This window comes from Grampus griseus, assembly GCF_964374135.1.
Source record: "Grampus griseus genome assembly, chromosome: 14".
Lineage (NCBI taxonomy): Eukaryota > Metazoa > Chordata > Mammalia > Artiodactyla > Delphinidae > Grampus > Grampus griseus.
This window is the reverse complement of record NC_139008.1, coordinates 77861281-77883255: the sequence shown is the minus strand read 5'-3', so window position 1 is coordinate 77883255 and position 21975 is coordinate 77861281. Positions and strand designations below refer to the sequence as shown.

The 21975-nt window shown below is 55.5% G+C and overlaps 1 protein-coding gene across 1 annotated transcript in view; it reads left to right on the top strand.

Annotated features, from left to right (window-relative positions):
- The window catches only part of RIPOR3 (RIPOR family member 3), a 72619-nt gene extending 51761 nt beyond the window's left edge, over positions 1 to 20858 (top strand). The window contains exons 4-22 of the mRNA XM_082671668.1: positions 168 to 246; positions 3248 to 3271; positions 3578 to 3631; positions 4285 to 4434; positions 4605 to 4668; positions 5015 to 5058; positions 5246 to 5371; positions 5457 to 5602; positions 7346 to 7475; positions 9012 to 9584; positions 12586 to 12716; positions 13640 to 13763; positions 14318 to 14453; positions 15083 to 15244; positions 15951 to 16112; positions 16620 to 16822; positions 18081 to 18164; positions 19278 to 19368; positions 19787 to 20858. Of these exons, the coding sequence (XP_082527794.1) occupies positions 168 to 246; positions 3248 to 3271; positions 3578 to 3631; positions 4285 to 4434; positions 4605 to 4668; positions 5015 to 5058; positions 5246 to 5371; positions 5457 to 5602; positions 7346 to 7475; positions 9012 to 9584; positions 12586 to 12716; positions 13640 to 13763; positions 14318 to 14453; positions 15083 to 15244; positions 15951 to 16112; positions 16620 to 16822; positions 18081 to 18164; positions 19278 to 19368; positions 19787 to 19890 (2587 nt within the window). The 3' untranslated portion in view covers positions 19891 to 20858. The remainder of the gene's footprint in view (positions 1 to 167; positions 247 to 3247; positions 3272 to 3577; positions 3632 to 4284; positions 4435 to 4604; positions 4669 to 5014; positions 5059 to 5245; positions 5372 to 5456; positions 5603 to 7345; positions 7476 to 9011; positions 9585 to 12585; positions 12717 to 13639; positions 13764 to 14317; positions 14454 to 15082; positions 15245 to 15950; positions 16113 to 16619; positions 16823 to 18080; positions 18165 to 19277; positions 19369 to 19786) is intronic.
- The last annotated feature ends 1117 nt before the right edge of the window (positions 20859 to 21975 follow it).

Sequence of the window (21975 nt, the reverse complement as noted above, 5' to 3'; positions counted from 1 at the left end):
GGACTGGGCTTCCTGGGGGTGGGCTGAGTCTGCCCTCTGACCCCTGAGCCTGCTGAGCAGCCCCTGCTGGTGGCCGTGGCTGCCTCCTCCCTGGAACTCTGCTCATCTGCCTGTTTCTTTCCTTTCTCTGCTCCTTTTCCAACTCCTTTTCCTTGTTCTCCTCACAGGGAGTATCTGTGCGTCCAGCAGGCCGAGCTGGATTACCTGTCAGGACGCCACAAGGACACCCGCAGGAATTCCAGGCTGGTGAGACCCCTCCCGGGCCCTTCCCAGGCGAGCAGCCTTGGCCAGGGTTCCAAGATGGACCCTCTTTCCCCCCGTTGCCTGCATCACGGGTGTGACTCTCAGTCTCGGAACTCAGAGGCCTAAGGAGTGGGCTTTATTTTTGATGAATGAACCTCACTTGGACCTGGATGAATTTAACCTCGCAGACTGGTGGGAAGCTCCCGGCAGCCCCCCGCCCTCACATGGTGCAACAGTTCACACATCTTTGGGCCACCTCCCTTTAGTGCTAGAAGTAACTGTAAGGTAGGCGAGTGTGCAGAGGGGTGTCTACGTTAGATGGCCCTATTCTGTAGCGCTTGGCCATCTGGGCCCCCTGCAATCAGGGTGGCTTACATGATGGCAGGAAATTGGATCAGGCATTGAATCCAGGGTGTGTCACTGTGCCAGTGGCCCTGACACCGTCCGTCCTTGATCATCCCTGCGTGTTCCCACAACGTCCAGCGGCTCTGCAGTTTTGCTCTCATCCGAGTGGCATCTTTGAGGCTGCCCTGGGGCCTGTCTAGCCCAGGATTCACCTGCTCTGGGCTTCTGCCATCCCCTTAGCAAAGCCAGATTTAGAAGAAACAAAACAAACGCCACAAAAAACCAATACCAAAAACAAACCAAAAAAATAGGATTTCCAGTTAAATTTGATTTTCAGATGACAAATCAATTTTCAGTATGTCCCATGCAATCTTCAGGACACAGTTATACTAAAAAAAAAAAAGTATTCATTGTTTATTGGAAATTTAAATGTGACTGGGGGTCTTGTATTTTTTTTTTTTGGCCACGCTGTGCAGCATGCGGGATCTTAGTTCCCTGACCAGGGATCGAACCCGTGCCCCCTGTAGTGGAAGCGTGGAGTCCTAACTACTGGACCACCAGGGAATTCCCTGGGTATCTTGCATTTTATCTGCTGGCACTGCCAGGACCCCACTGCTGGGTGCCTGCATCTCTCCAGTGGGGAGGCTTTCTTTTGCATCTTGGGGAGTCCTTCCCAGCCCCTCTTCTCTATCCGGCTGCTGCCTTGTGAAAACCCCTCCTGTCCTTAATGAGAACTTCTGGAAGCAGAAACCAGGAGGCCTTGATGTCTATGGTTTTCTCTAGCTCATTCCAGCCCTGCTCCTCCAAGGGCCAATGCAGAGAGCGGGCCACCGGCTTGACGGAGGGACTGCAGACACGAGGGGGTGGGGAATGAATCTATCAAAGTCATGTCCCCTCACCTCTATATCCTGGCCCCAGCAAAGAAGACCTCGGGGGTCGACAGGGTGGGAGATGCAGGGCTCCCAGCCTGCCGGCCCACTTGGAGAAGGGAAGGCCGGGCAAACTCACTCATGCCTTGTCCTGGGTGGGCAAATGGGTCAGTGCAGAGGCGGAAGGAGGCGCTGCCTTGTTCCCGGCCCTTCCGAGCACTTGCCGGGCCTCCCTCTCTTGTGGGTGTGGCTGTTCTCACGTCCTCCGGTCTCTCTTTCTCTGTTCTAGAAGTAACTCTAAGGGACGCAAGGTTTATGTAAAGGTCTGTATGTGTTAGCTACTCCCATTTCATAGGTGGGCACACTGAGGCAGGGAAGGGGCAGCAACTGCATTGGGGCCACCCAGAGGGACGATGTACCTGGGGTCCGGTTCTCAGTTTCTGAGAAGTTGCTGTGCAGTTACTTCTCTTTCCAAAGCCTTGGGAACTTTCCTATTTCTTAATTTCTTGCATAGAGTTGTTTTTGTGTGTGTTTTTAAAGAAAATATTTATTTATTTTGCCTGCGCCAGGTCTTAGTTGCAGCACTAGGGATCTTTTAGTTGAGGCATGCAAACTCTTAGTTGCGGCATGCATGCGGGGATCTAGTTCCCTGACCAGGAATTGAACCAGGGGCCCCTGCATTGGGAGCGTGGAGTCTTAACCACTAGACCACCAGGGAAGTCCCCTTACATAGAGTTTTAATTTCATAATCCTACACGTACAATGTCACATAAATGCATACGTAGGAAAACAGACGTTGGCACGGGGTTAATCCATTTTTCCTTCTTGCCTGACTGGTTCCCGTCTGCAATCTTCTCTGTCCCACCCTGTTTAGCCCTTGAGGACAATCTAGTCTTTATCTTTCCATATTTTCCTCCCTGGTCACATACTCATGCAAATATACAGATTGTGCATATAGAGTGGTTTGGTTAACAGTTGTCTTACAAAAATGAAATCGCAACTTACATACTCTCCCGCCTCTTAGTCCTTCTCCTTAGTGGATCGCCAACCTTGTGCAAATGCGTCCAGGCTCAGATATGGTGACTCTAACCCATGTGGGCAAAGCAGGGCCTGTTTTGGAATTAAAGTTTATCCGAACACAGCCCACACCCATCATTTACATATTGTCTGTGGCCGCTTTCATGCTCCAGTGGCAGAAACCATGTGGTCTGCAAAGCTGCGATATTTACTATCTGGCCCTTTATACAAAGGTTCCCCCATCCCGACAATATATTCTTTTCATTGGCTACACCGTGGCCCCCTGCGAATCTGGATGGACCAGTCCGGATTTGCAGTTTCCTTAGACCTGAACTCCTGGGTGGTGCTGGCCGCCTCTCCCCACTCTCAATTCCTCTGGTCATGGCTGAAGTCACCCCTTAAATAATCAAATTGCACTGGTTCCCCTCTTGTTGAGTTTACACCGTCCTTTACTCTTCGTAACTACCCTGTGGGGTCGGTGCTGTTGGTACCCCACTTTACATAAGGAAATGGAGGCTCAGACAGGTAGAGAAACTTGCCTGGGACACACAGCTGGCAAATAGAGTCAGGCCTAGAGTTGCCTCACCCAAAGCCCGTGTGTTTACTCATTCTTCCTGCTTGGCCTGGACCACAGCTTGCTGACTGCAGGCCTCAGAGGACGGAGTGGCCGCTGGCTTTTTTGTCCTCTGAGCTCAGGCGCCCCTGGGATGTAGCCTCATGGTCTTGGAGGAGCACTGGAGTCCTGACTCCCTCCTTCCTCTCCTCCCCTGCAGGCTTTCTATTATGACCTGGACAAGGTGAGGGAAACTCCTGTCTGCATGTGGTAAGCAAGGTGGGCCATGGCTGGGCCTGGCTGGATGAGAATAACGTCTTCGCTTGCATTCCATCCTCCTGGCTGTCCCATGGGAGGAATACTTGGGTTTCCTCCCCACTTTACAAATGGGGAAACTGAGGCTCAGTGATGCGCCTTCTTTAGGGATGGTGAGGGGCTGGCCTGGCGTTGAGCGCAGCTCTGTGTGTCAGTACCTGGAGGAGGGTGGCAGGGGCTGGGGGGGAGTGTGGGCAGGCTACTTTTGAAGCATCTTCTCTTCTTCTGGGAGAAGCAAACACGCTCTGCGGAAAGGCACATTCGGAAGATGGAGTTTCACATCAGCAAGGTCAGCCTGGCTTCGGGGGGTGTCTCCCGGCTTGCTGGGCCTCTGCTGGGTTAGCAGTGGGGCGGTGGCGGGAGGTTCTCTGGGTGCCAGGTGGCTGGAGAGAGCCGAGGAGGAGCAGAGCCTGCAGGGGCTGAGCCCTGAGATGGGGATCAGGGGGTTGGGGTTAGAGGGCTGGGAATGTTGAGTCCCACCACCCGATCATACAGATGTGATTGCAGAGGCCCAGAGAGGGACAGGGATTGGCCCAGGGTCGCACAGCAAGTGCCTTAAGCTTTATATTCTGCAAACTCTTCCGTGAGCTTGCTCTACTCCCCCAGGAGCCCAGTGGGCGGACAGAATATCACAAACCCACCTTCCCTGTTTCACAATTGAAAAATCGGGCAGGGAGAGGGGAAGCGATGCACCCACCCGGCCAGTTCACTAGTTTTTACTGTGCACCCGCTGGGTGCCAGCCTCTGCCAGGTGCTGGGGATGCGGAGCGGACGAGACAGACTTGGTCTTGGCCCCGCGGGCGCACAGTCTACGGGGGTGGGACCGCCGGGGTGGGGTCGGCTGCTCGGGGGCGAGTGACTGGCAGGTCGGGGCCCCGCCCCTCGGCGTGGGCCGCGCCCAGTAGCCCGTGCGGCGCGCCCACGGGCCCGTGTGCCCCGCAGGTGGACGAGCTCTACGAAGGCTACTGCATCCAGTGCCGCCTGCGAGACGGCGCCTCCAACATGCAGCGGGCCTTCTCCCGGTGCCCGCCGAGCCGCGCCTCCCGAGAGAGCCTGCAAGAGCTGGGCCGCAGCCTGCAGGAGTGCACCGAGGTGGGCGGCGGTGGCGGGCAGCGCCGCGAGGGTCGGGCCGGTCTTGGGGCTCCCTGGGCCCTGAGGAAGCCTCTCTCTCTGCCCGGGGGCCTCTGTCTGGCAGGGTCTGTGCGTCCCCCGTGGCCGAGCCCGGGGGCAGGCGGTGAGCCACCTTGTGTGGGGCTTTGCAGGACATGTGGCTCATCGAGGGGGCCCTGGAGGTTCACTTGGGCGAGTTCCACGTCAGGATGAAAGGTAACAGAACAGGGCTGAGAGTGGCTGGGCCGGTGCCAGTGTGGAGGGAGCATCAGGCCTTCTCGGGGACCCTGGGGCTTGTGCGGAGGGTTGGTCAGAATCCCGGGGGTCCAGGCCCAGCCCGCGTTTCCACTCCTGTGACTTGTGACCTCGGGCAAGTCCTATCCCCTCTCTGAGTTGAAAGTGAGGGCCCAGGCCTGTCCACTGTCATCATGAAGGCCTATCCCCCCATCCCCCGAAGCTGATACACCCTGTGATGGGGGGGGCTCCTCGTGTGAGGGCCTGTGACCCATGGGGCAGGGACGGAGGAGAGTGGAGAGGAGATTAGCCCGTCTCTGTGTTCCAGGCTTGGTGGGCTACGCACGCCTCTGTCCGGGAGACCAGTATGAGGTACAGCCACGCTCCGGGCGGGATCAGACCTCAGGGCTCCTCACCAGGCCTTTGGGGGTTGGGAGCTGCTGGCAACCAGGGCCCCAGCTGGGTTTCTGTCCCCGCCCCGACCCAGTTGGCAGGGAGGGCCCCCAGGCAGGGGGCAAGGGGGGCGGCTGACCCCTCCCTCCGTGGGCCTGGCCCACAGGTGCTCCTGCGCCTGGGCCGCCAGCGCTGGAAGCTGAGGGGCCGGATCGAGTCTGACGACAGCCAGACCTGGGACGAGGAGGAGAAGGTCTTCATCCCCACCCTGCACGAGAACTTGGAGATCAAGGTGGGTGGGGCTTAGGGGCGGGGCCGGGGCGCCGCGGGGGGCGGGGCTTGGCTCCGACACCACCCAGAACTCCCCATCCCCGCAGGTGACAGAGCTTCGGGGCCTGAGCTCGCTGGCGGTGGGCACAGTGACCTGCGACATCACCGACTTCTTCACAACCCGGCCGCAGGTCATCGTGGTGGACATCACAGAGCTGGGCACCATCAAGCTGCAGCTGGAGGTGCTGTGGAAGTGAGTCGGGGTAGCCGCCTCCCCCTGCCCGGGGCCCACTGCCCCGACTGGAGGCCGGCCCCAAACTCTCACCCAGAGAGGAGGGGGCGGGGTGGGGGGAAGGGGGCTCGCCGGCTCCCCCTGGTGGCCTAACCACGCCTTAGCATCCACCTTGGGCAGCCCTGCCCTCATCCTGCCCCCCAGACAGGCTGGGGCCCAGACCCTTACCTGCAGCCCTGCCTACCCCACCGCCCCCGCCCCTCTGACTTTTGATTCCCTTCTCACTTTTGACCCAGTGGCTGTTAAAGACCTGGCTGGGGACTTCCCTGGTGGTCCATTGGTTAAGACTCCACGCTCCCAATACAGGGGGCCCCGGTTGGACCCCTGGTCAGGGAAAAAGATCCCACATGCCGCGGCTAAGAGCCCGCATGCCACAACTAAGAGCCCGCATGCCGCAACTAAGAGCCCTCATGCCACAGCTAAGAGCCCGCATGCTGCAGCTAAGAGCCTGCATGCCGCAACTACGACCCAGTGCAGCCAAATAAATAAATATTAAAAAATAAAATAAAATAAAGACCTGGGCTGGCCAGGACCCTTTCCAGCAGCCTCCTGGGCTGGGTTCCTGGGAGAAGCCTGCCTCTGCCCAGGAGGACTGGCTTTGCTGTGCCCACCTCATTCCCCGCTGACCCCTGCCACCCATCAGGCATAACGCCGAGTGGTCACCTTGAGTCCTCCCTGGGCCACAGCCCACAGCCCCATGGATGGGGGACACGCGTGAGAACGACCCCTGCCCAGGATGGGGCTCTCCACTGTGCATGCCATTTCAGGATCGCTGGTGGTTTCCACAGGTTTTGGTTTTGGTAGCAGAGCTCTTTCTCCCAAATGAAACCTTGGGTTTCGAGGAAATTCCCTTCTCCTCATTCCCCAGGGCAGGTGCTGCAGGAGCAAAGGGGCTGAGACGCACTTCCTCTACTCTGGTGCTTCTTGTGACCTGTTGGGGCCGGTCTCTCCTTCCTCCCTGGGGTGGGGTCCGAGCCGGGGTCACTGGAGCCACTGCCCTCTCCCCGGTGAGCTGGGTGAATTTGGACAAGTGACACCCCAGCTTCAGTGTCTTCATTTGTCTAGCGGGGCTGAGCACGCCTCTCAAGTGTACGGGGCAGGGGGTGGCCCAGCGCCATGCAGCCCCAAGCCGGGCAAGTCCAAGGACCCGGGTATCCTGCCGGCCTGCAGCTGCCCTGGGCAGGCAGTGCCTCTGAGCCTCAGGCCCTCGTGGCTGGGCTGGGCCCCAGGTGTTGCGAGCTAGGCCTGTGTGCAGGGAGGCACGAGGCAGGGAGGGCTGACCCACGCCTGCCTGCTCCAAGGGCAGGCGAGGGCCGGGCTGACGCATCACTTCCTCACCCTGGATCTGCAGCCTTCCCTGTGACTGGCGCCCCCTGACCGATGAGGAATCTGAGGGGGGCAGTGACGTGGCTAACCCAGAAGACGGCAGAGCCGAGTGTCCACCTCTGGTCTGCTGAGCTTCTCGAAAGGCCTCTAAAGGGGGGTGTCATTCACCTGTGTGGCGGCCGAGTGCCGCCCCTCGCCATCTGGCTAAGGGCGTTCAGGGCAGCGAGCCTCTGAGAGACGTGGCCAGAAGGGTTGAGAACGTGGATTTGGAGTCCCCTGGCTGTGCCTGCCCCTCCCCGAGCCTCCACCTCCTGGGTCCTGTCTGTGCTCCAGTGTCCTCCGGCCACCGATGACACCCTGGCCTCTGCTCTCCTCCAGCCCGTTTGATACCGAGAGCTTCCTGGTGTCGCCCAGCCCCACGGGCAAGTTCTCCATGGGCAGCAGGAAGGGCTTCTTGTACAACTGGACACCCCCGAGCACCCCCAGCTTCCGGGAGAGATACTACCTGGTGAGTGAGCCGCGCCGGGCAGGGGTGCCGTGGTTCTAGCTGGGACCGGGAGTGGGGGGGACTCCCCAGGGGCCAGCACAGGGGGTGGGCTGAGCAGCAAACTTTGGGCTCAGCCTCCCTTGTTTGGGGGTCATCCTGGGTGTTTTTCTGTACTTTTTCTTTCTCGCAGCCAAGCCCTCCATTCTGGGGCCTCTGGACTTGGTCCTGGGCTCGGCTGGTTCTTCCGGATGCCTGGGATGGGGTTCTCTGGATGGTTCTACCACCCCAGCCATGACCTTGGCCTCCAGTCTGTTTTACCCTTTAGTATACGTTTCCAGTAGGTAATACCTTGACACCCTGTACAGTAAAATACCTCTTTCCTGTGGCCTCCAGGGACCTGGGTCCCCTCCTTAGCACCAACTACTCTTGTCACCTTCCTCCATATTCCTCCAGAGATGCTCTGTGCCGTCTGGGAGCAGATGCCTCTTCCCCAGCCTTTCTCCCACAGCAGCCCTTAACCGAGTGATGTACTGGACACTGTCATTCCCAGAGCGCTCCTCATTCTTTGTTTGCACGGTGCAGCATTCCACATTTGGCTAAAAATCGCACTTTGTTTAACAAGATATTGAGGTTCAGTTATTTGCTGTTACCAACGACGGGGCTGTAAATAACCTGGTGCACACGTCATCCTGCATGTGTTCAAGTATCTTCCCAAAGCAGGTGCCCCAGTGAGGGTCCAGGGACAGAGACAAAAACAAGGACATTCTGTCAAGCCCAGAGGGAGGGTGATGCTGAGCTGGATGAACCTGTCTCCCGCCTCTGGACCTTAGGTGCGGAAGGCAGCTTTATATGAGCTGGGCAACTTGTGCATTTAGAGGAAACGTGATTGTCTGGCCAGGGTGGTCCCAGTGTACTTTGGTTGAAAAATCATCTATGGTTAAGAGCATGGACTCTGGAGCCAGATGGCCTGGGGTCCAAATTCTGTCTATGCCTTTCATCTGCTGTGTGACCTTGGGCAAGTCATTCAACCTCTCTGGACTTCAATTTCCGTATCAGAGAAATGAGAACAACAGCACCGCCCTGATGGGGCTTTGTAAGGGTTAAATGACTTAGTTAATGAGGAGTGCTTACAAGAATGCCTGGCAAAAACAGATGGTGCTGTCTGAACATCAACCATTATTATTGGTTCGGTTGGTGAGGGGGAGGGGTTCGGGTTTATGTCAGCTCGCCTGGATTAAAACTCTCGCACTTTGATCCTCGCCTGTGTGGCCTGAGGATGAGCCAGTGCCCACCCTCAGGGAGGTGTGGTGATGGTTAAATGAGGTCTGACTCAGAGACTGGGACTGGAAAGGAGGGCATTAGAAGGGTGATGAGGGATAAGGGCAGAGAGGTGCCAGGCTCTTATCAGCACTTCCGGGCTGCCAGTCACCTTGGTGGACCTCAGTCATCCTGAGAATGTGCGTATGCAGAGCAAGGGTCTGTGGGGGAAGCCCTCTGGGGGCCTCGCTGTGATCCCTGGGGCAGCTGGTGAGTCTGCTCCCGCATCCCCCTCTCCAGTCTGTCCTGCAGCAGCCGGCACAGCAAGCCTTGCTGCTGGACAGGCCGAGGGCCACCTCCATCCTCAGCTGCCTGTCCGACGGTGACCTTCGGGGACCTGGCCTGCGGAGCCGGAGTCAGGAGCTGCCTGAGATGGACTCCTTTAGCTCCGAGGACCCCCGAGACACTGAGACCAGCACAACAGCATCCGCCTCGGACGTGGGCTTCCTGCCCTTGGCCATTGGCCCCAACACCTCCATTGAAGAGGGGGCCCAGGAGGACCCCCCACCCCTGGGCCTCCTGCCAGAGGTGTTCCACCTGGCGGAAGGCTCATTTGTGGAGCAGCCTGGGTGGAGAAATTTGGGAGTAGAAAGCCTCGACCTGCCACGGGGCTCCCCCTTCCGCAACCACGTGATCCCTGGAGGCCAGGAAGGCCACGATGAAGCAGAAACCGAGGATGGAGTGGATGGGCCCGGGGTGCCCCTCGAGAGGCCCCTGCAGGATGTCCTGGATTTACTGAGGTCCACGGACCCTGCCCCGCCCCAGCTCCGGGAGCTGGAGTACCAGGTCCTCAGCTTCAGGGACCGGCTGAAGGTACGTTTATTCTTTGCTGGGCGGAAGTCCTGCTTTGCTGATGGTGTGACAACTGGGAGTGAGATCCTGGGGCAGGGAGCCTGGGCCAGCATCCTGGCCTCACCCCTGTGTAACCCAGGTGGGCGATGTCTCCTCTCTGGGCCTCAATCTGTTCATCAGTCCAATGGGTGTAACAACGGCTCTCAACGACCTGGGAGGAGGATTATAAGAGGAAGTCGGGGCTCAGTGTGGATAACTTGCTCCATGTCCAGCCAGATCCCAGCCCCATCTCACATCTTCTGACCTGGGTGGGTGGGGCTGCAGCTCAGCTTTAAAATTCCCAAGTCGGGGCGTTCTCAGGGTCAGAGCTGGCACTGTGGGAGGCCCCTCACAGCCACACGCCCCACACCAAAACTTCTCCACAGGGCCCACGCCAGGGGCTGTCCTTGGGTGGCTCTCAGAGGTGCTGGCCTGGGCAGGTTATTTCTGTTTTTTTGGTTTACATATACAGATGTACATAAGCTAAAATGTATACTTATATATATATATATACACACATATGGCATATATATACAGCATATATACATACAGCACCTACCTAGACATCAATTTTTTTTTTGGCCGTGCCCCAAGGCTCGTGGGATCTTAGTTCCCCAACCAGGGATCGAACCCGTGCCCCCTGCAATGGAAGCACGGAGTCCTAACCACTGGACCTCCAGGGAAGTCCCCATACAGCAATTACTTTATGGAACCACTGTCTTTTGTGTTCAGTTCACTGGCACTGAAATAGTTTAACAGCTCTCATCAAAATTCGTTTCCGTTATTCCAGCCCTGACCCCTCCCCCAACATTACAGTTCAGCACAGGTGAAAGTTTAATTTTTCACTTTATATCTAGTAACTTTAAAAACACGTTCGCTGTTTACCACTGCTGTGGTCTTTAAAAAGGACCTGCCAGAAAATTTCAAGAAAAAAATTTAAGAAGTAACGTCACCCTTTTTGTATTTCTTAGCGGCGTTAGTGTGTAGAACCATGCGGGTCGGCACGCACGCAGCTTCTGCCACATACCTGTATTTTTTTTTTTTTTTTTTTCTGTACGCGGGCCTCTCACTGTTGTGGCCTCTCCCGTTGCGGAGCACAGGCTCTGGACGCGCGGGCTCTGTGGCCATGGCTCACGGGCCCAGCCGCTCCGCGGCATGTGGGATCCTCCCGGACCGGGGCACGAACCCGTGTCCCCTGCATCGGCAGGCGGACTCCCAACCACTGCGCCACCAGGGAAGCCCCCATACCTGTATTTTGAAAAATACACTTTGCATAAACAACCTAAAGTAATACCACAATAGGACAATAATTTTAAACATCTTCGAGGAAATTTTTTTTTTTTTGGGCAAACCAAGTTAGAACAATACAAATGATTATAGGCTATGGTGTTTAGTTTGGCTTTTTCAAGAGAAATTATACACATAGGTATAGGTGTATAAATTCACGTATTCACATTCATGTGTATATGTGAGGATTTAATGAGGATTGAATTTTATACGTGTGTATATATATACACGCAGTTAATTCTCACTATTCACAGATTCTGTTTTTGCAAATTCATCTACTTGCTGAAACGTGCTCGTGATGCTTTCGTGGTCATTCAGAGGCACGTGCAAAGGGGCAAATAATTGGAGTCCCCTCATGTGCAAGTTCCCAGCTGAGGCTGAAGGAGATGACACTCTTCCTTCTTTTCTCAGCTCATACTGCACCCAAGTGTCCTTTTCACCGAATATTTAGTGCTACGTTTTCCACATTTCTGTACTTATTTCTGGTGATTTCGCTGTTTGAAACAGCGCCCAAGTGCCAGGCTGAGGTGCTGGCCAGTGTTCCTGACGTGCCTTATGGAGGAAATGTGTGTGTTGGATAAGCTGTGTTCAGGCGTGAGTTAAAATGCCACTGACCTTGGGTTTAGTGTATCAGCGGTACAGCGTCTATATTAAATAAGACGTCTTTAAGCAGACACACAGAAAACAAGGTTACGTATTGATGGGTTGATGAAAATGTTGACCAGAGGCTCACGCCTCTACATCTCCCCTGGGAGCAATTGTTCAGTTTCAAATCCAGAGATCACGACGTTACACACCGTAACTACCGTGAACAGCAAGAACTGTGTGTGTGCGCATGCGCCTGTGTGTGCGCGCATATATATATGTATATATATGTATATGTATATATATATATATATATATTTTTTTTCTATTGGGCAAGGAAATCTCTGCAACTAGTCTTATTCTTCTGTTGTTGCTCAAGGTTTTCTCTTTGGGCTCAACTTTCAGGAGCCCAGTTCTGGCTCTTGGGGCAGCATCTACTTGGGCTATGCCTTCGGTGCACTTTGTGTGAGACGAGGCCCCTGGGGATGGGAATCAGCCACAGCAGACTTGCCACTGGGAGACTCTGACGACTTGACACCCCCTCCTGCCGCCTCGCCCAGTCAGGGGCTGCCTTAAACTTCCTCTCCTTCCACGTCTCCCCGGGAGAGGAGACACCTGGAACTCAGAGGCTCACCTAGCAGCCTCTGGCCTGGGTTGTTGGGAGTTGTCTGGCCTGACCCACGCCGTATTTAGAAAATAATTTGGAATTAGTTGTTGATAGTTAAAAACTGGGCAGCTCCCCACAAAGTCTAGATTTCCACCTTTTCTTGGAAAACTGAACAAGCTGGCAACCTCAGGCCTCACACTCCGGGTGGCAGGTGGCCCTCTTGGGGGAGGGCCCTGCTCTCCAGCTCTCTCCTGTCATTTGCCCTGTCCCTGTGGGTGTTTGTGACCGGTGAGATTTTTCAGATCTGCCCTCCTTCCAGCTGTCATGCCAGACCTTGTCACAGGCCGTTCGGGAGGGGCCTTGGGGACGCGTCCCCTTGCCCGTCCCTGACGCAGGGGATGGCAGCCCTGCTGAGGGACGGTGACCAGGACGCCGTTAGGGTGGGTATGCTGGGCGGGTGGCCGGGCTGCCCTGAGTTCCGGCTGTCCGTCCATCCGTCCGCAGCCCCGCGGAGCCCGCCGGGAGCACGCGTCCGCCGAGAGCCTGATGGAGTACATCCTGGAGAGCTTCTCCTTCCTCAGCGCCCACATCACCCCGCATGAGTTGGCCCTGTTTGGGGGCTCCCAGGGTCCCCGGTGAGTGCGCCCGTCCCAACGCAGCCCTGGTGACCAGCCTTGGGGCCGGGCTCTCCCACAGCCCGGCCCTGATGTCTGTTTTCTTTATTGTGGCCCCGGCCCCGCCCCGCACAGAGCAGGTCCTCCGTGACCACTGAGTGAACGAGGATACCTCAGCCTGGCCCTTAGCCTTCTGCTCCGAGCGATGGGCTTTTTTTTTTTTTTTTTTAATCTTAAAAAATAACAATAGCGCACTCAGTAGGACCTCTGACCTCTGCGGAGCAATTGCCCAAGCGACCCCGCTCCCAGTTCCTTCTGCACAACGGCCCGCCCTCACCTGTGACACCAACTGCGTTCTCGGTGAAGCAGCTCCCACCTGCCCACTCACACTGGCCTGAGCGCTTCTCCTGCACCCAAAGTTCAGCAGCACAGAAGCGTGTGAACAGGCCACATTTCTCCTCTCTTCTCACGATCCCATGGGGAGGGTGTGGCACCTCCACCCCCCTCAGGGCTCAGGCTCAGCCCCTGCCCGGAGCAGACACAGTGCTGGGTACGCTTATGTGTCACTCACCCCTCACGGCCCCGAGCTTGGGGTTCCTGCCCCCACTTTTCAGATGAATAAACTGAGACTAGGGGAGGCTGACTTATCCAGAGTCACAGAGCTAGGAATTAGTTGGAACCTTAGGCTTCTGCTACAAATTGCACACCCTGCAAGGTGCGGGGGGGGGGGGCCCAATGCCATCCCAGCACCTGTTTTGAGTTGTTGCTACCTTTTGCTGCTTCTCCTTTTCTCTTAGTTTTCTCCTCAGTTTAACTCCATCTCCTTGAGACCTGGAGTTGGCCTCCCTGATCAGAGCTCTCCAGAGAGGGAGGGTTTCCTCTACCCTTGGAGGGAGCTGAACTGCTAACCGAACGGTCACCCAGTTCTTCTCAATTCAACTCAGAAAGGACAAGACTCCACCTCCACCGCCAGCGCTGAAAGCGCCGTCCAGGGAGCTCACGGCTGGTGCCCCAGAGCTGGACGTGCTGCTCACGATTCACCTCCGAATCTGCAAAGCGCTGCTGCAGGTGGGTGAGGAATGGGGGAGGGTGGGGTGGAGTCGGGTGGGGTGGCAGGTTCAAAGCGGGGGTGCTGGTGGTGGTGCTGGTGAATAGTCATGGGGTCCTTATACAGCCCAAGCCCTAAACCGAAGGCAGTGGTTGTGTCTCTTTGAGTGGCAGATGCCAGGACTCCAATCCAAACTGGCTCAGCCGAAAGGAAATTTTTTGGCTCGTAGGATTGAAAGACCCAGAGGTGGGCTTCAGGCCCAGCTGGATCCAGGGTTTCAAACGTCATCATGACTGAGTCTTTCCCTCTCTCAGCTCTGCTTTCCTGTGTTGGTTGGCTTCACTTTCTGGCAGGCTGGCTCCTGCCGGTGGCAAAGGTGGCTCCTGGCAGCTCCAGCCTGCATCCTGTCGTCTCTACCCCTTTAGCAAAGGAGGAATCCCCAGATGACAGTCAGGGAGCTACCATCGGGATAGAAGAAAGGATGGGCACAGGGCAGGTGGGCGCCACAGGCATGGTGGTTGACCTCAGAGGGCATGTTCTGTGCTAACCCGGAGCATCATGGGTTGCTTCCCAGAAACTGGACTCTCCTAACTTGTCGAAGATGGTCCAGGAGTGCCTCCTGGAAGAAGCTGCACAGCAAAAACAGGTTCTGGAGACGCTTTCTGTGCTTGATTTTGAGAAGGTCAGCAAGGCGACATGCGTTGAAGAGAGTAAGTACCTGTCCTCCATCCACGGACTGCCCGTGTGCGTGGCAGGAAGTGATGAGGATGAAAGCCCAGGGGGCCTCCTCTCCCTTCCCAACACCCAGAGTTAAATGGAGCCCAGGGGACATGAGTGGGGGCAGTGGCTGGGATCAGACACACACTGTGGGGTGGGAAGGGAGGCCCGCTAGCCTCGGTTAGCTGTGTGACTCTGGGCAAAAGATTCACCTCTCTGAGCCTCAGCTTCCCCATCTGTACAGGGGAGGCCGCTGGGTAGGTGTCAGTGAAGGAACCCCAGGGCACATTCAGGGCATACAGTGTGCGGTCAGACAGTAGCTGTGACCCCAGTTCTGCCCCTGCCCCCTCTGTGGGACTTCCCCTTGTCCATAAGGAGAGGCTGGTGACAGCAGCAGCCCCAGGTTTGTCGTGAGGGCTGCAGGTGGTGACCCAGATGAGGTGCTCACAGCCGAAGCTGCTTGTCTCTGCGGGTCACAATGGGACGTGGGAAAGGGACTCTGCGTTAGGCCAGGCCATCCCTCCTCCCCGACCTCTCAGGGCCTAGTGGAAGGACATCTCTGGGCTTCCTCACTGCCTGCTGTTCCCCACCGCCAGTCAGGCTTCTGAGCCTGGGCTTTCAGTCATCCCGCAGGCCACGCGGAGGAAGGGGTGCCTGAAGCTGTGGAGAGGCTGCACGGAGCCCGGCGCGGTCCTGTCCTGCCCTGGCACGGTGCTGCTGGACCAGCTCAAGAAGACGTTCCTGCACAGAGTCAGAGGGAAATACCCGGGACAACTGGAAATAGGTAGCCCCCTGCCTGTGCCCGCCCGCCTCAGAAATGCTTTGTGGATCCTCTGGGGCCTTCAGCATTGCCTCGGCAAGCCTCCTTGTAGCCCCGTCTCCACCTCTGCGAACGCCTTCTCGGCATGAAGTGGAGGCCTTTCTGAAATTGACAGCAAGGCATCTCCTTTTCCTGGGGAGAGGAGGGAGGAGTCCGTGAAGCCGGGAGGCTGCAAACGTTAGTGGGCTCGTGCACCTTTCTGATTCCATGGCTTCCACCAGAACCTTAGAGGGGTTGAGAAGGAGCCTTTATGGGAAGGTAGGCAGGACTTTACCTGCCCCATAGCGGTGTCTTGAATCTTGGCTGGACTCTTTCCCAGAATGCAGAGCTGCAGCACTTTTCTCTGTTGACAACTGAAGGGTGACATACTCCAGGCAGTGGCTCTGGGCCTTAAGCAGTTCTAACCACCTGCATATTCCCAGGCCCCGGCTCTGTGATTCACATCGAGGGGCGGGTGGGGCCCAGGGCACACGGATGCACCGCAAGACTCCCACCTCGGGCCTGTGGGCCTTAGCTGGAGCACGCCCCACACAGGCGCAGGGGGCGCAGGGAGGGACACCCACCCACACGCCATCAGAGAGCCTTTAAAGTGACCCGGCCGTGGCCAGCTGAGCGGCGCCAAGGGGGCGGGGTCTCGGTCTCCCCTCACGTCGTGTCTGTGTGTTGCCAGTGTGCCGCAGGCTCCTGGAGCAGGTGGTCAGCTGCGGCGGGCTGCTGCCCGGAGCCGAGCTCCCTGAAGAACAGACCATCACCTGGTTCCAGTTTCACAGCTACCTGCGGAGGCAGAGTGTCTCCGACCTGGAGAAGCACTTCGCTCAGCTCACCAAGGAAGGTAGGGGCTGGGGTGGGGGGCACATGGCCTCAAAGCAACACACTGACGACAAAGGAGTGTCCGTCGTGGAGACCTCTGTCTCGGCTCGGCTCTGGGAAGCCAGTGTTTCAGAATCACTATGTCTTTCTCCTCCAGCTGTTCTTTCGAGAACCAGATTTAATTAGATTCTACATTCAGCCCACGTAGAAATGAGCTCCCAGGGCAGGAGGCTTTACAAAGCACAGAGCAGAGGTCAGAACTGGACAGGAGGGCTATTGCTGGGCTGGCCGGAGTCCCTGAAGTATGGACCTGGGGTTTATTCATTTTCAGGGTGTATTTGATCCCTTGCTAGAAAGCCTTCCTGGAGATTCCAGGAGGCCCCCTTTGAGACCAATCCAGACTGTCCACTTGGTGATCACACGGGCTTGTCCTGGGATTTGCTTCTCCCTGGCTAATGCACGAGCCACAGCTGTCCAGCCCGGCGCAATCAGAGGGGACCCCGGGCCTCCTTTTTTCTGTCTCTTGTAGTAACACTCGTCGAGGAGCTGCAGTGCGTGGGCCAGGCCAAGACAGTCAGGAAGCTGAAGGGGAAGCAGCTGGGCCAGCTCCAGCCCCTGCCCCAGACGTTGAGGGCCTGGGCGCTGCTCCAGCTGGACGGGACCCCACGGGTGTGCAGGGCGGCCAGTGCTCGCTTGGCCAGCGCAGCCAAGAACAAGAGCTTTCGGGAAAAGGTACGGTGTGGGAGGCGGCAGCCCCTGGCTGCAGGTGTGTGAGTTGGGGGGAGGTGGAGGGAGGTAGGCTTCCTCTTGGAAAAACAGGGAGCAGTGAGTGACTGGGGGCTGCATCTGCGGCCGGTATGTTGATGTAGAGATACTCCAGACAAGAACACAGCCTTCCGCAAGCCCTCACCACTGGCAGCAGCCAGCCAGCCCTGGGGAGGGAGCTGGCGTTGCCAGGCGATCAGTGGTTAGCAGCATGCCACGTGCTCACCACCTCATTCAGCTCAGTGTTTCTAAAGTACCTTATCTATTTGGTCTCTGAGATGTCACCTGCACGTAGAATGTCTCTTAGAATTCTGACAGTCACCCTCATTTACTTTCAACTAATGTGTGTGGCTGGCTGTTTCGTTGTGCTCGGTTCACTTGAAAACCAAGAGATTGGACCCCTCTGCCTTTTAGGTTCCTGAACACCTGTGACTCTTCTAGATTTTGGGTACCAGCCCCTGTGGTGGGAGAAGGGCAATACTGGGGTCTTGGTCTCGGGCTCACCCAAGTGCCAGGCACATCCCCACTGGCCCCTCCCCCATGCTTAACAGCCCTTACAACAATTTTGCAAAGCAGTTGCCAGCTTTCTTTTCCAGCTGAACCGACTTGGCCATGGTCATGTGACCGACAGGGCGGGGTCAGAGCTGTGACTGGGGAAGAGTGAGGAAGGGAAGAGATGCTTTTCCTTCTGGCCAAGGCAGCAGCCTCACCGAGGCTCCCTCTGTGTTCACTTCTGCTGTCCCCGCTGGACAGTGGGTTTCTCTGATTCAGCATTTTTTTTTTTTTTTTTTTTTGCGGTACGCGGGCCTCACTGTTGTGGCCTCTCCCGCCGCGGAGCACAGGCTCCGGACGCGCAGGCTCAGCGGCCATGGCTCACGGGCCCAGCCGCTCCGCGGCATGTGGGATCTTCCCGGACCGGGGCACGAACCCGTGTCCCCTGCATTGGCAGGCGGACTCTCAGCCACTGCGCCACCAGGGAAGCCCTCTGAGTCAGCTTTTTATCTAGATGGCAGTTTCGGAACGCATTTTGTAAACAGTACTAGAGAAAAAGAGTTTTCTTATGTCGTGAGCCTCAGCCCAGGGACCAGCGTTTTTAGATAAATTGAATGCCGTAGCCTACAACTCGACACTGCGCACACCTGCTGTCAGCATTCGGGGGATGAGCCGTGGGCACCGTGGACTTTGCTCTCACCAGCCCCCCGTTCACAGTAACCTCATTTCCTAGGCTTTGCTCTTCTACACCAACGCCCTGACCGAGAACGATGCAAAACTCCAGGAAGCTGCGTGTGTGGCGCTAGAACATCTCAGGGTGAGTTTAACCCGTCCTGGGTGGGGATAGAGGGAAGCCTGCTTGTGGTTAATGCTGAAGTTAGTTCATTTCAAAATGATCCCACTGGGACCGAAAGAAAGAAAATCACTGCCAGTGAAGAAGCACCGTAAAGAGCTGGCTGTAGAGGAACAGCCACCAGCTCCAGCAGCAGAAGCTCTGATGGCAGAGGTCCCTGGGAAACAGTGCCCGTTTGCTCTGGCTTGGTGTGAACAAGCAGGTGGCCCCAGAGACTCACTTGTGAGCTCTTGGATTATATGGTTTAATATCCTCAATGAAAAATGTTCTAAGAGCACAATAAGCTCATTGTAGAAAAAAGAGAGTGTAAAAATACAGCAATGCAAAAATTATCCATCCTCATTCTTGAGCATCTCTGTGCATAAAGCTTTTAAAATTTATATGGAATTCTGAATTACTTCCTTAGGCTAGACTTAGTGTTATCCCAGGGCCAGAGAATGCATTGATAAATGTTTTTGAGACTCATGATACCACACACCCATTTACACTCCCGAAAGCAGACAGGAGGGGATGCCCGTTTTACCTCAATCTCATTTTCATTTGTAACCCTTATTTAAAAAAAAAAATCATTGCCATTCTGCTAGATGAAAAATGGTCCAATACAGACTAAATTCATTCTGGAATGAACCGGCAGGAAATTCTACAAGGACCATCTGGTTATAATCAAATAACCAGTGAGTGTTAGGGTGCCCACTAGGGGGAGCTAAAGTGCACTCTGGTCCTTGGCCCTGGAGGTGATCAGGTGGTCAGCTGTGCCTGAACCAGGTCAGACCTCCTCTCCTGGTCTGACCTGGAGGGCAGGGTTGGGAGAAGAAGACGGGGTAGAATGGTCCAGGAGAAAGCAGGTGTTCTCATTTCCAACACGGGCCTTTCCAAAGGTGTCAGGATTGAAAACATGAGATGCTGCCAGTGGCACTGTGATGAACCTGAGGCCACAGGAGAAACCTGGAAGCCTTCGGAGAAGGAAGGGGCTGAAGCCGCAGAGACCATGCTAGGGCTGGTCCTGCAGGGTTTATAAAAGTGGATACCTGTTCCTTAAAATGCCCCCTAATTGTCCCTTCCCCGAACCTCAAACAGGGCATCGAAAGCATTGATCAGATTGCCCGCCTGTGCCAGTCTGACGTGGAGGCCGTGCGAGCGGCAGCCCGGGAAACCACGCTGTCATTTGGTAACGTACAGCATCCAGCGTTTCGAAGTGCAGTGGGGTTGCTGGGGCCCGTAGAAAGGTTGTGCCAGAGAGGCCACAGCGGTGACGCAAAATAGCACACGGGACGGGCACCGTTAGCAACCTGTTTGACTGCATTTGGCCAAGGCCGGTTTCCTTTATGGCTGAGGTGGCCGTTTACGACCCTTGGGAATGAAAGTCAGATGCGAGGCAGGATTAAGGTTCAGCGGGCTCTGTCTTGGACAAAGGGACGAGGCCCTGGGGTCCACGTGAGCCAGTCCCAAAGGCTCCCCATCCCCTACCCTTTACAGCAGCACCGGAGGCCTAGGCGTCTGGAAGTACTAAGGCCACCTTGGCTCACCAGTGTAGGAAAGAGCGAGGTGGGGAGACAACCCAGTGACAGATGACCTTAATATTTCAGGTGAAAAAGGACGCTTAGCTTTTGAGAAGATGGATAAACTTTGCTCAGAACAAAGAGACGAAGCCTTTGGCCAGGAGGCAGATGTTGAAATCACAATATTTTAAAAAGCCTCAGCTAATGAGCCCAAACCCGGCACCTTTGTTTTTGCTGCTGCCCGGCCTCGACACAGGGAGGGCTTCGGGTGGAGGTACACGGTGTGCTCTCCCAAGAGCGTGAACTGGCCAGAGCTGCTCCCGGACTCTGGGCCAGTTACGAAGCCCCAGGGCACAAGTGGGACTTCTGTACGGGAGCAGAACAAGGGGCTGCACGGCACTTAGAGGGCTGCACTTCAGTCAATCAGCCTTTGGCTTTGAGAATCGGCCTGACCTTCCCCGGGGGCAGAGCCGGGTCAGTGCCAGCCAGCCACGTCACGAAGGGGCCGAGGCCAGGCAGGCGGAGGCCTGGAATCAGCAGGTCAGCTGGCTCAGCACTTCTGGTTCACTAAAGACTGGGACTGAGGAGGCGAGCAGACCGGGCGTCCCTGCTGAGGACAGAACTCGGGTCGTTCCCACAGCATCAGGTGTCACTGTGGGGAGGGCAGAGCCAGGGTTTCGACGGTTCGCCCGCTCAGCCCAAGCTGCAGCCCAAGCGCCACAGGGGAGCCGGCTGGTGGCCTGCTGACTGTGGGCCTTATTTTCACTGTGGTTCAACAGCACAAAGGAAACAAGAACATGCCGTCAGCCGAGAAGTCTTGAGTGCCATTTGCTTTGACCTCACTCATCAGAATGGAATCCATTTTCTGAAGCAAGTCAACTTAGGGTTTATTAAATAAATTGCTTCAGAAGCCATAAGCTAGTTTGAAGAAAGATTTTACTGAACATCATGTTTAAAGAAGGAAAATTAATTTCCTATTTAAGTCTATTAAAAAACCCAGACATGTCCTGGGCTGTTTCTGGGATAAGAATGTAGAGGTACCCTGGGGTCTGGATGTGGTATCAACAATGGCATTGGAAAGCTCTGTAACTTAAACATGCTCATTTACATTTCCTGTATATATTCTGTGCTTTTTGGTTTAACTCAGTATTTATTTGCCTTGTCCATATGTTGTTTTCTGAAATTTCAATTAAAATAACTTTTTATTGGCGTTCCACTCTACCTGAAAAAAGTGGAGGGTAGTGGTTGTTTTCTGGAATATCCTGAGGGAAGAAGCCATCCCTGCTGTCCCTCAGTGCTCTCTTTCCAACGTGACATAGACGCAGGGATAGAGGAGGGCTGCCTCAGGGCAGGGCTGCCCCTTGGACTCTCCACGTGCTCTCTGAGGCTCCCAGAGTCCCCTCTCCTTACAGACACCAGGCGGTGTGGCCCTTCTCTGGCCTTGGGCTCTATCTGACTTCTGCTTAGTTACAAATTTAGTTATTTTTTTCCACATTGGCATTCCTCCTCTTCATGAAAGCTTAGATGTCATTTTCTTTTTTTTTTTTTGTATCTGAAAACGATTGAGGTGACGACAGTGGGTGTGACACCACCACCCAGGTCCCCACTGTCCTTGCTGGCTGTTGTGTGGTCACATGACCACAGACGTTGTTTCTGGGTTCCATGGATGTTGCTGAGAGGCCACAGCATAAACAGTTTACTCAGCAGCCAGCTCTGAACAGTCATAAAACCTTGGATATAAGGAAATTCTTGGTAGTATTTCTGCGACGTTGTGCAAGTCTGAAATTATTTCAGAACAAGAAGTTGAAAAATCACTTTGGGGAGACTTACATTTAATTTTGTACACGAAACGAAGACTACACGAATTGTTTATACTTCACTGTTACCTCTCTGTCAGTCTCCACTGATGTGTCAGTTCCACATCAAATGTGACTCGGCAGAGGTGCTGAGACATGGCCACCGTTGTGTCTTACAGGCAGCCGGCTAAGGGACACACGTTCTTGAGGTTTGAGCAGTTCTTCAAACAACCTTTATAAATTCATTAAGTTATCCAAGGGCCCTAACACTTGAAAAGGTGAGTTTTGTTGTTGCTGAAATGGGTTGAGGCCTGAGGCGCTGAATAAACACGAGGCAGGGAAAGTGCCCCCAGCCCAGAGGCACCCACGACTCCAGGAGGCCGTTGCCGTCGTAATCCTCAGATGCGGAAAAACTATAACCCCTCTTGACTGACAACATCTGCTTCACATCAGCAGGGATGGAAAGAAAACAGAAGTTGC